Source organism: Phocoena phocoena, chromosome 1, assembly GCF_963924675.1.
Source record: "Phocoena phocoena chromosome 1, mPhoPho1.1, whole genome shotgun sequence".
Classification (NCBI taxonomy): domain Eukaryota; kingdom Metazoa; phylum Chordata; class Mammalia; order Artiodactyla; family Phocoenidae; genus Phocoena; species Phocoena phocoena.
This window is the reverse complement of record NC_089219.1, coordinates 13,978,430-13,991,514: the sequence shown is the minus strand read 5'-3', so window position 1 is coordinate 13,991,514 and position 13,085 is coordinate 13,978,430. Positions and strand designations below refer to the sequence as shown.

Below are 13,085 nucleotides of genomic sequence, written 5' to 3'. Positions count from 1 at the left end.
AAGATCTCCCACCCCAGATCAGCCCCAACAGCTGCAGTGAACACAAGACCCTGCCAGGACCCCGCAGAACTGGGAAGAACTTTCTCCAGGTGCTCACCTTTATCCCCCAGGCAGAGGAGGACATGGGTGGTGCTTCCCATTTTTAAGATAGGGATGCTGAAGTCTGAGCATTCCTGTCCCCCCACCTGTGGGACCTGCCCTGGTGCACCGCCCTTCTCTGCTGCTTTCCTCATGCAGCTTGTCACTTTAGAAGTGGTCCCAGCTTCCTGGCTTCTAGCTGGGACCAAGGGCATCGCTGCTCGCTTTTCTGTATATGTGTCTCCTTTGGAGATGGAACAGGGCTGCAGTAATAGATTGGACCAGTCTCTCTCCCCTCCCTCTGGGAAGAAAGGTAACTTCCTGAGGTTGGAGAGTTTCTTCCCTTTGAGAATTTACCAAACCTGATATGAAAGGAGATCCCAGTCTCCCAATGCACCACTAGAACCTTCTAGTTCCCCAGCTCCATCATGGACCTGCCCCTCCCTGGTCCTCTCCTGTCTGATGAGACCAGGTGACCACAAGTCACAGGGAGGGCAAAGGATGCCGTCACCTCTCACCACCTGGAAGGGCTGACTGGTGGTGGCTGTCCCCCCAGCTCCAAGGCGAGGGCTGGGTTGCTTGGGGAGCTGTATTGTGAAGGGTTCTGAGATCTGGGGAGAGAGTGCAGTGGTCATATAACAGCGAGCCCAGAAGACAATGGCCCTCGGATCACATTTTTTCCTCGCCTTCAGAAGCAATTGTATTCTCAGTAAACCCTGCAAGAAGACGTGCCTTTACAAACGGATGCTGAAAATGGAGGCTTCTCCTCCTTCCAGTATACTAGAATTCCAGGTAATGAGAAAAATTAAAGTGGGCTTCGGTCGATTTATTCTGCAGACAAGAGCTCCGTGGGCTGTTCCAACTTCAGCTGTTCTGCTTCTCCAACCATCTCTCCCTCTGGCCGGGCCCCCTGGGGCTCTCCTGGGCTCCTTCCTGGTCCTGCTGGAGCCGCCTCCCTTCATTTTCCCCACCTGTGTGTCCCAGGTGCTTCTGGGAATCTTGGAGGTTGGGGCTCAGTGGCCAATATTTAGGAAGAGGCCCTGGCGGCTTATGGAGGTCTAGCCCAGATCCAGCAGGGTCAGCTTGAGGGGTCATTGGGGGTCAACTGGCCCTCAGAACCAGGACTGGGATAAGGCTGTGCCCCTGAACTTGGCTGGGGTCCTGGTACCTGCCCCCCATTCAGAGCTCAAGCAAGGTGATGGCCATCCCTGCGGACGTGGGCATCCTGGGCCTCAGAGCACCAGTCCCGAGTTCCATTTCCACACTGGGCTTCTGTAGCCCAATGGGGGCAAAGATGCAGCTAAGAAGTCCAGCCAGTGGAGGAGAAAGGACTGGAATTCACCTCCTGCTGGCCAGATTCCCAGGCCGCCTGATCTCCCAGAAATGGTCCATGGAGGATGGGTAGGGGATGTTTTTGCCTCTAGTTTTGCAGAAGGGGCCCAGCAGAGGGGCCACTAGACGCTGGTCTGGGGCACATCAGGGCCGGGCAAGATCAGGACGGTGGGCAGGAGGGTGCCCTGCGGGGAGGGGAAGTTCTGTAGCTCCTCGGGCACAAACCTGGGTGAGACGTAGTCGGCCAGGAAGCGGAGGGTGCGCTGGCGCCCCACACAGTAGATGAGGTCGTCCACCACGGCACACTGGAAGGTGTCCGGGTAAGGGGTCCGATGTGTGGCGCACTCGTACCAGAGGCGGGTGCTGGCGCTGCAGCGGTACACGCTGATGCCCAGGCTGCGGTTGAGGTCAAAGCGATAGAGAAAGCCTTTGACCGCCACCATCTGGGCTGTGCGGTCCTTGCCGCCCCCAGTGGGGCCGGCCCGCCAGCGCTGCTCCAGGGTGGAGAATCGGAGCAGCAGGTACTGCAGGGAGCCGCCAGTGACGAAGATCTCTCCGGCACATGCCGCGGCTGTGTGCGCCAGGGCAAAGGTGTCGCTGGGGAGCGGCGGGGAAAAGGTCCAGCGGTCCAGGCGAGGGTCGTAGCATTCCACCGTGTTCAGACACTCACCCCCGATGGCGTACAGGTGTCCATCCAGGGCCACCAGCTGGCAGTGAGGGCGGGCCTGGTTCAGAGGGCACACCTCACTCCAGATGCCCGTCAGCGGGTTGTAGCAGAAGACACGGTTGGAGGGCTGGTGCCCAGACCCCTGGCAACCGGACACGATGAAGAGATAATTGAAGAGGCTACAGACGGCACAGCCCCGGGACACAGCCTCAGGGGGCACACGGGCCAGCGGGTGCCAGACATCCCGCTCGTCATCATAGCAGCAGAGGCGGCTGGAGTCTTCCTGGGGGCACATGTCGGCCACCACCAGGTGCTTGCGGCCCCGGAGCCGTCTCTGGAGGATCAGCTCCCGCTCTGCCCCACTCAGGCACCCGTAGATGTCTGGGCTACGCAGGACCTGGAGGTAGTTGTCACTCATCACCTTGTAGGCGGCTTCCTTCAGGGCCTCCAGGCTCTGCTTCTTGGCAAAGGCCAGCACCTCATAACAATTGCCCAGATCCAGGTGGGCATCTGGGGCTGATCCAGGGCTGAGCGGGAGGTGAAAGAAATTGGCCCCAGCCACAAAGTGCAGGTGGGGCTTCCCGCTGCTTCCAGCTGAGCTGGACCCAAGAGAATCCTGGGATATGGGGCTGGTGGGCAGGGCGCTCTGGTCTGGGCATGATGGCGCAGGGTCCCCAAAGCCTTCGAGCTGCAGCTGAAGCTCCGGGTTCTCCACGATCTGAAGGAGGCTCTGCTTCCTGCTGAAGCCTTGTGCGGAGGGTGACAGCACAGGCTCGGGAGTGGCGGCTGTCCCCACTCCACCTACTCTGTCATCGGCCTGGCCTCCCGAGGCTGCCCCCACTCCCAGGGGGCCTGGCCCTGACACAGGGGGTGGAGCCTCCGCCAGGGCTGCTGTTCTGGGGGCCAGCCTGGCCCTGGAGGTGGCCTGACAGGTGGATTCAACACAGTAGTCGTACACCTTGCGCTTCACCCTGGGCCTCGTCCCCTCCATCTTCTCCGGTATGAAATTCTCCTCCACTCGAACCCGGGCCACAGACAAGAAGGTATAGGAGGCCTCGGTGGCTCCCTCCTGCTGACGCAGGGCCAGGCCCATGTCCGAGGCAGCCCGGAGGGCCCCAGCCTCTTCCCTGTGGACCCCTGTCACACGGGTAAAGACCCAGCTCTTGTTCATGTCACTCTCGCCTTCTATGTGGGCCGCCCCACACCGGTTGGGGGATTCCTGCTCCCCGGCCCCCAGCTGCTCCTGGGATCTGCTGTCCCGCCATGGGGCAAGCTCACCACTCACACCGCTGCCGGCCGCTGCAGCGAGGCCAGTTAGGGAGCTTTGGGGTTCACTGTACCAATGGGGGCGACGGGACAGCTTACCGCCAGCAGCTGTTCCGGCTTCCTGGCCACTGCCCCGAGGAGGTGCCAGGCCAGAGTCCGTGCACTGCCCACCCGGTTCCTCACCAGCACATTTCCTCTCGGGTTTCCCAGTCGCTTGGGCTTCTGAGTCTGCAGGAGGTGCTCCTGTCGCCAGGACTCTGGGACCCTCCGGATTCTCCCAGCTGCAGCCCAGCGATACTCCGGCCCCCTTGCTTCCCCTCCGGCGTCTCAGGCCCCACTGTGGCGCCCCGGAAACAGCCTCCTGGATGGCAGGCTGCCTGGAGCCCTCTGCCTCGTCCTTGGCCTCAGCCTTGGCGTTCCCACCCCCCAGGGGGGCCTGGGCAGGCCTTGGCTTGTACAGCCTGTAGGCTGCGGTCGCCAGGAGCAGGGCAGCGGCAGACAGCACCACCTTGCCCACCAGCTGCATGTCCAGATGGCAGCCCTGGGCCTCTGCTCCCTCTCCTCTGGGGAGCATGTTCCCAAGCCGACCTGGGGCAGAGGAATGTCAAGAATCCGATTAATGATTGCCCAGTAGGGAGTGGTTCCTGGTTCCTGCCGAGCTGAGAGGGATGGGGGCCTTGGGCTGGCTCGGACCGGCTGCCCAGCGGAGGAGTTGTGGCAAAGGTGACTTTGAGCTGGCAGAGGGTGGCCGGTGGGGCTCAGGGCTGGCAGATCTCGGCTGCTGGCCTCCTTGGATCCTTCGCTGCTTTCCCTGGGAGTGGGAGGCACCTGCCGGGGGCCGAGCTTGTGATAATCCGCCCGAGCCGGCAGCAGCTGGAGAGGGTTAGGAGTGTCCAGCGGGTACACGGAGAGGGAGGGACCTCTTGACCTAACAGTCACCGGATGCCAGGAAAGGCACGGGGTTGGTGATTATTTGTGTGTGTGTTTTGTTTTCTCTTTTGCAAATCCACTGGGCTGGGAGGGTTGGGTGTGGTGACTTGTGGGGCAGGTGGAGTCACGGCAGGCATGGCAGGAGAACCTCCCGGGTCTGTTTTCTTCCTGTTGAGGTTGGTTGCTCCCCACGGTGGGGGGTGGGGTCCGCAGTCATCAGCAGGTGAGGCTGAGCTGGGGACTGCGGCCAAACCACCCGAACTGGCTCCTGCGTGACTCTGCCCTCCTTCCCTGCCTGATAAGTTGACTAGGAAAACCGGCCTTCCTGTGAGGAGTTGGGGAAAACACATGGCATTAGTACCTAGATCGGGGACAGACATGGGCCACAACCTCACCCTCTGAACCAGACAACCTCATATGGTGAGAGGCCAAGGGAGACTCACCCGCCGCTCATCTCACCGGAGCTGTGGGTTTCGGATCTAGGCCACACAGCTCTGCTACAGCTCTTGCCTTGCTCTGCTAGGCAAGTGATTTCACCTCTCTGTGCCTCAGTTTCTTCATCTGAAAAATGGGGGTAACAGCATCTCATAAGGTTGTGGTGAGAACAAAATGGGTTAATGTGTGTAAAGGCCGTAAGGCTGATGACTCACATTAATTGTCATCAGTTGGACCTTTGGAAGCGCAGGTGTAATTCTGCCCCTCCCCAGACTGAGGTCTTTTTGCGGTCCCCAAATGCCAGGGCAGGGGTTTCAGCCTCATGCTACCTATGGGGGCTGATGGTGCCAGGTGGGCGGTCCCAGCACCCCCTGGTCCCACCTTTTCAGAGTCACTTAGAGTCTAGGTGGTGATGCCATCACTCTCAATTTCTAAATGTTGGCATTTAACTTTTAAATATGAGAATAAAAACCACTCTGAGGGCTTCCCTGGTGGCGCTGTGGTTGAGAGTCCGCCTGCCGATGCAGGGGACACGGGTTCGTGCCCCGGTCCGGGAAGATCCCACATGCCGCGGAGCGGCTGGGCCCGTGAGCCACGGCCGCTGAGCCTGCGCGTCCGGAGCCTGTGCTCCGCAACGGGAGAGGCCGTGGCGGTGAGAGGCCCACATACTGCAAAAAAAAAACAAAAAACAAAAAACAAAACCAACCCACTCTGAAATACAGAGTTTTCAGAGGAATATGTCTCTGAAACCTTGACTTGAGGAGAAAATCCTGATTCCTTATGACGCTTTTCACAACCCTCTACGCTCCAGCCTTAGTTTACCTTCCAAAATCATCCCCTGATCGCTGCTGTGCCTACCTGGCTCTGGGCTGGGGCTCAGGCTTTTCCCCCATCTTTGCTGGTCCACATTCCTCCAGCCATCTGAGTCAGGTCAAAGGCTGCCTCCTGTGCCTCCTTCCTGGTGCCTCCCTCCTTCCGGCATCATCGTTTCCTTCTTGTTCTGTTGTTCTTCTATGCGCCTCTTTTAGCTTTCATCACACGGGCTGCGGCTCAAAGTACACACTGCTCTGCTGGACTCTAAGTCTCCAAGTAAGTTCAACTCTGGGGCCGGAGGCAAATTGGGACAAAAGCCAACATATTTGTGCCTTTCCGCAGGGAGGATGGGGGTGGACACTCAGGATGCATCTCATCTACTGTTCACTGTCCCGTTTGGGAGGGATACAGTTGTCATCCCCACTTTATGGCAGCTCCAATGTTATGTGAATTTGCCTGTAAATGGGGATTTCTATCTTTTGTTTCCAGACTCCTGAATTTTACAGACTTGAATTCACCCAACAGCTAACACTGCCCCGGTAGTCAGGCGTTCTCTGCCTGTCTTGCTGGTGACCCGCAGCAGGGTTTTCTCGCTTTCCATCACGGTCACAATAGTAATTTACAACTATCGTTAGACGTGCAGATTTCCAAGCTCTGCCCCCAGATTTTATGATTCAGTAGGTTTGGGATGGCTTCCAGGAAATCCTCATTTTTAATAATCATCTCAGGAGATTCCAGTGGGTAGAGGAATGGAAAGTAAGTCAGTGTTTTTACTTGTCTGCTAAGAATTCCTCTTCACCCCTGGGTGGTGGGTGAGCAGTTGCCCCCTAGACCATCCAGGAGAGTGACAGGGAAAGGGGAATGGATCCTGGGTACTTTGTATGAGTGAAATAATCTCACCTTCTCAGTCATCCAGGAAGGTGGGTATTGTCATCGCCCTCATTTTACAGGTGAGGAAACCGAGGCTTAGAGGGATGCACCAATGTCATCGGAGGTTGTCAGTGGCAGAGTCTTGATTTATAACCAGGTGTCTCTAACTGCAAGGCCCATTTATCTTCCTCTGGGAAGGAGAGGATGAGCTATAAAGGGGAATAAAAATGATTTGTCCAGTGGTGAAATCAGGGCTTTGGGGACTGATGTGGACCACCCCCCTCCCAGGGGCCAAGCTACCATTTCAGCAGTAAGGGCAGCTTTGGGCCTCCCATACCCTCAGAGAGGGAGACTTGTGGCATGCCCTCCTGAGTGCTGTGACCTGGCATTGTCCTCTCAGATGCCACCAAGGGAGCAGTGTCTCAGCCCCTTTCAGGGGCTGCTTCCCACCCAAGAAAGGCTCCATGTATCCTGAAGCACCCTCCCTATAGCTACAGCTTAAAGGCTTTGAGTCAGACAATCACTCTTTCCATTTGGAACTGTGCCCCTGGGTATTGGATGTGGCCAAACCAGGCCCCTGGGTGGCTAGGAGAAAGTGAAAGGGCCACTGGGAGCAGAAGACCCAGCCCCAGCCCTGGGGAAGGACTTACATCCAGATCTGGAAGATGGTGCCTATGCCTGAGATACGATCAAGTCACAGTGTATCACAAAGGAAAAATTAAAAAGGTGACTTGTCAACAGGTGCTTATTGACAAAGTACAACCAGACTATTCGATGGCCAGGGAGGCTGGAACGAGGGGCATCGGAAGAGAGGTCAGGAGAGGATTCCAGAAAGAGGTGTTTAGCATTGAATATTGATCAAAGGAAGAGGGGGCATAGACAGACTGATTGATTGATTGATTGATAGGACAGTTATTTTCCAGATGTTTACCACGTACCAGGCCCTGTGCAGTGACCTAGGTTAAGAGACACCCATGGAGCCTGAACCCATGGGGACTGCTGACTCTGGGGGAAGAAGATGTTAGCAAGAAGGTGGTGAAGTGTGATGATGCCCGTAGGTGGGGGTGTCTGGGGGAGAGGGAAGCAGGAGTCCCTGTGCCAGGCCAGGACACGAGAGTGGAGAGGGTACTTGGTAGGCAGAACGGGGAGGGCCAAGAAGAGGGAAATAGCAAGGGGTGAGGAATACAGGGGGACGTGAGAGCTGTGACAATGCATGAGACCTCCAGACTGGATCTTGGGACTGGGTGCAGGCTGTGCGTATGAGGGTGGAGGGTCAGGTGACACTGATATGAATCCTGGCTTAGCACTTCCTTTGTTGGAGGGTGGAAGTAACACCTGTGAAACAGCTGAGCGCAGAGGGGACCTTCATTAAAGGAAGCTTCCTGCTGTCTGCCCTCCATTCTGGTCCCCAGTGACCACGGCCACCTGAGATAGTTATAAAATGTAGGCTTTATTATTATTCAGGTGTGATGAGGCCAACAGATCAGGAGATGACTGCTCTTGGAAAGGTAGCTTGTTACAGTTCCCTAGGGGAGCCCCTACCCTGTGCTATACGGGGCCACATGAGGACGCACCAGGGTCACCAGGAGGCAGAGGAAGGAGGGGAAGTGGGAGGCATTGACTTTACTATGTTTTTCATGGGAAGGGAAGGTAAAGGATGGGCAATGTAGGGTAGGCTTAGAAGTGGCTAGCTTGAATAATTTCAGGGGACCCTGGGGCTGTTTTTATTTGTCTCGCTTCTGGTCCTGGAGTGATTAGGGTAGGGGCCCACTGGCCCTGAGGTATAAGAGCCTTGTGAGAGCCTATAAAGGAGGTGGTGGCAGGGGGAAGGATTTGGACTGGCTCATTTGCATATGAGAGGTGTACTCCTAGGTGAGTCATTTGCCATCTCTAGGAACTAGCTAGCCTTCGGAGCTCACAGTCAGCTCAGCGGGCCCCAGATGCCCAAGTTCTATATCAAGAAGATATAGTTACTACAGGGAGTCAGAAGACCAGAAGTGAGAGACTAGGGACTTTGGGGTCTCTAAGAGGCTGCTGGCTCCCCCGCAGGATGGTTGGGAGTGAGTTTGGGCTCTACCCTGAAGTCTAATCCCACCGGCATACGAGCTGGAGGCTGCTGCCAGCTGACTTCAAAGTCCATAAATTACAGCTTTGTTTCCTCCAAGCCATTTGGAAAAAGTGAAATGAACAAATGAAGACAGGAGCAAAATTAAAAGATAATTGGAAGTCTATATTGGGCTTCTGTGGATATGGTGCCTGCGGCCAATCTGGCCTCTCCCTGCGGGCAGGATCAATGGAGAACTCTTCGGCTGGCTCAGGGGGTGGATAAAACAGAGACATATGCGGCGAGCCATGCAAATAAACAGACGCATCTTCCAGAGATGAGCTCTGCATTCCATCATGCCGGTGCCTCCTCCGGTCTGCTGTGTTCCAAGGTGGAGATGGACTCCAGGTGGGTACAGCAAGTGAGGGCCTGAGTGGAGGGTCCGAGGTGGTGAAGAGCTGGGCGCGGGCACTTTGGGAGGAGAGGTGTGTGTGCAGAGAGTGGGTGGAGACGTCAGAGAGGGAGTCAGGGAGTTGTGTGGCCTTATACACAGACATGCACACACACGCGCATGTGTGCACACACGTACACATGTGTACATGCATGTACACAGATGCGCACGCACATGCGTGTGTATGAATGTACATGTATGTGTGCTCGCACGCATGCACACATACACACTTGAGGGAGACCATGGACTTTTAAATCCAGAAGTGTCATCAATAAATGGATCCTGTCTGATGGGGAGACTAAGTCCTAGCTGTCTGTCCAGCTGGGACTAGAACACGGGGCATCGGACTGGGTCTAGGGGTGGAGGATTAGGTCAAGGATAAGTTGCCACTTGTCGGAAGGGTACTCAGTATTTGATGGTGGTATGGTGGTTCTCTACACTCACCCAGAGGCCTTTCCTCGAGAAACTCTCCTTAACATATGTTGGGCTTTTTTACCCTCAGCGTCCCTGGGCTGCAGCCCCAGCTGATGTGCACGGCTGCATCCACACCGGTTGTTAAATGTTGACCTATTTCCATTCTGGTTGGTGAATAGCCACCGCCCCAAGCCCACCAGCCTGGCCGCCGTTCCCCCAGCATCCCCTCTGTCCTCCCCACCATTTACGAACTAGAAGTCAATGCTTGGTATCACAGGCTCCTCCACTGCTGCACCACTCAGCTAGGGCAGGACCACGCTTCACCAGGAGGTAACGTGCCGAATATTCCCCCACGCCACTGGCTCCGCCCCAACCCCCAGGCTCCTGTTCTGCTCCGTCTAGGGTGATGCTGGCACAAGAGTTCCTGGACCGAGGATGCCACCTTAGCTGGGATTCTGAGCCTGCAAAGGTAAGGCCAAACAGGGACCCTGGCGGACGTGCCACAGTGAATGCCACTTGCTGAGTCCCGAGTGCTATGCTCACCCCTTCCTGGGCATCCAGTCAAGTTTTCCATTCACGTGACCTGAACAAATAACTGTCACGGTTGTTATGGGCATAGCCCTTGACCGGGCACTTCTCACTGTACCACCCAGTGCAGATGGCATTGTCATCCCCATTTTATAGATGAGGGCACTGAGGCTCCCAGGAGTCATGGTGATCTCGCCCAGGGCCCTGCAGCTTGTGAGTGGTATGCAGGTGGGGCTGAAACCATTGTCCTCTCTGACTCTGAACCCTGCATCCACCCAGCCCACCTGCTACCTGCTGCCAAAGTTCGCCTCCACAGGAGCCCAAGGTAGGACCAACATTGCTCTCCAAGGGGACAGACGTGTAGTTCCTTGACGTTCTGGGAGGAGCAGAGGCCAGTGGTGAGTGAGGCCAGGATTTTGGAGAAGACAAAGCATGCTGCAGCAGCCAGAAAAGGGGTCTGGCCTGGAAAGGGGATTTCAAAGAGCTGGGAATGCCAAGGGCATGAAGAAATGTCCTACTTACAATTTCCTCTGCACAGACCATTAGGAAATGGAATAATGGTATGTGATACGTACCTGTGAACTTGATGGGAAATTGAATGTGAAACGATCCATGGATGCTGTTTGAAATGGCAGATTGCATCCTGATTTTTACTCCTGGGGTGGGATGAAATGAGCCAAAGGGAGCAGTGCGAGGTTTGCGTATGTGGCATAAGCCGTGCTTGCACACAGACAGAGCTTTCACGGAGGGCTCAGAGCCAAGGGTGATACTAGTAATAATGATAATCGTAAGCGATATTTCCTGGGTACCCGCCCTGTGTCAGGCTCTGTGCTCTGCCAAGGCTGCAGGCACCATCTTCTTTAATCTTCACACAGACCTAGAGGGGAGTTAAGACCCATTCCACAGATGAGGAATCTGAGGCTTAGTTTCTTGCTCAAGGTCAAGTCAGTTTTACCCCAAAGCCATTCTCTAGAAACCCCTGTCAGCATGCAGGATCTCAGGCCCTACCCCAGCCTCAGAAAATCAGAATCCTCCCGCTAACCGGATCCCTATGCGAAGCACTATAAAGACGCCCATAATCCCAAGAACCAGTCAACTGTACGGCCGTGCAGATCATCGAGAGCATGTGTCTTCTCTTGCCCTGAGTCAGAGAGAGGTGACACCTTCGTCACTGACCCCTTGACGTCTGAGCTCCCACAACAACCTTAATATACATCACTACTGATTCTGACTGAAAATCCCTGTGCCTTTGTTTTCCCATCTCTCAAACAGGCATGATGTCATCCCTCTATGGGGTTATTGTCAGAAAACACAGTAGGATGGCTAGGAGGGCACCTGGTGCAGGTGTACAGCAGGGGTTGATAAGTGTATATAAAATGAATTGACGGATCATACTGGAACCCATCATTGTCAAAGGCTGGTTGTGCGCCTTGTCCTGGGCTAAGTGCTTCAGAGGTAGCTTCTCATTAAAGCGAATTTTCACAACCCCACCAAGGAGGCATGGTTATCCCTGTCTTGCAAGGAAGAAACCCTGAGAAGTTAAGTTATTTGCCTAAAAGCACACAGCTAGGAAATGGCAGCCCTGAGATTCAAACCAGGCGCCTTTAGATCTGAAGCCAGGCTGTGTCTCCCTCATGTCATTGCTCGCGTCTCCTCCTTCTGCAATATTCCAGACAGTCACCAGCCCTGAGTGCCCTTCCAGGGGCAGCACGTTCCCTGGAGCTGGCTGTCCACGTAGCCCCATCCTGGTCGCTCATCTCTCCCCTCTGCTCTCTCCTGCTTCTTCCGCAACCCACGTTCCGAGTTGCCACTTGCCGGCTCCAAGAGTTCCTATGGCTCCCCGTGGCCTCCCCTCTCAAATCTAAATGCCTCAGCCTGTTCTCCAAGGTCCCTTCGACGCCCCGACATCATTTGTCACTGTTTCCAAACACCCATTCTGCTCCAGCCAAGCTCATCTGTTTACTGTCCCCTTGTCCCTGTTGTCGCACAGGCCACTTCTCCCCTTCCTGGCGCTTTTTCCCACATCTCTGCTCTTCTGTTCACTTTTGCAAAACCCCAGATCAAAACTGGGCCTTCTCTATAGGAGCTCAAACCAAGGCAGCGGTTCTTGACCCATTCTGGGGCCCAGGCCCCCCTGAGGACCTACTGGAAGTTATAGACCCTTGCTGGAAAAGTGCACATACACATAATATTCCACATGCAAATTCTGGAAGTCTCCAGACTCTTGGAGTCCTAGTTAAGAACCCCTGAGCTAGGCGAATACATGCTAAGCTTTTGGAAGGATCTGTCAAACTGGCTTTGGGGGTAAAAAAATAGGCCAGCCTAGGGTGGCACGTTTTGAAGTATGTGCTTTGCCTTTAGAAGAAAAATGGTTTTCTGGCCAGATCAGTTTAGAAAACACTGCTTTGTGACCTCTGACGCTCAATTTCTTCACTTGTAAAATGGGGCCAATAAAACCTGCTTTTATATAAGTTGTCATGGTGATTGGATGAGTTGCCTTGTGGTGTATCGAGGACCACCCTCTCTTTGGGCCCCTGCATCTTTTTTTTTATAAGTTTCTACTTAGGATGTTTTTAAAAATTTATTTATTTATGGCTGTGTTGGGTCTTCGTTTCTGTGCGAGGGCTTTCTCTAGTTGTGGCAAGCAGGGGCCACTTTTCATTGCGGTGCGCGGGCCTCTCACTGTCGCGGCCTCTCTTGTTATGGAGCACGGGCTCCAGATGCACAGGCTCAGTAATTGTGGCTCACGGGCCTAGTTGCTCCACGGCATGTGGGATCTTCCCAGACCAGGGCTCGAACCTGTGTCCCCTGCACTGGCAGGCAGATTCTCAACCACTGGGCCACCAGGGAAGCCCAGACCCCTGCATCTTGTGCACTTTTCAAGAGGCCACCAGGAGGGGGAGAAGCTGAGACTCTCTGCTGCCCATCACCAGTGGAGAGTCGGGTCCCAGGGAGCGTGACTGTGGCTCCCAGTTCTTCCTCTAAGCCAGCAGAAGGGGCTGTGGAAGAGAGCCAAGGTAGCCCTTGCTAGGAGAGCAGCTGCTGCAGCCCTGAGTCTGGCTCTGACTCTTGTGTCTCCCAGGGACTAGAGAGCTGGTCTGGCCCTAGAGAGGCAGGGCAGGTTTGCGTTTCACAGCCCTGAGCCTCTAAATGGAGCTAACTCAGCGCAGCCAGGGGCCTTACTGGCCCATTAGCGCTGCTCTGGACAATTGCAAATCAACGCTCTGAAAAGAGACAGCTGTCCAGATGCAGAAGGG

The 13,085-nt window shown here is 55.3% G+C and overlaps 1 protein-coding gene across 1 annotated transcript; it reads right to left on the bottom strand.

Moving 5' to 3' along the window:
• Window positions 1-1,532: 1,532 nt before the first annotated feature.
• Window positions 1,533-3,917, bottom strand: KLHDC7A (kelch domain containing 7A). The gene has a single exon (XM_065897294.1). The coding sequence runs from the start codon at window positions 3,915-3,917 to the stop codon at window positions 1,533-1,535; it is 2,385 nt and encodes a 794-aa protein (XP_065753366.1).
• Between the last annotated feature and the right edge of the window lie 9,168 nt (window positions 3,918-13,085).

What these genes read in the sequence shown, in the direction of transcription:
- KLHDC7A (XM_065897294.1), bottom strand. Translation starts at nt 3,917, where the DNA reads ATGCTCCCCAGAGGAGAGGGAGCAGAGGCCCAGGGCTGCCATCTGGAC.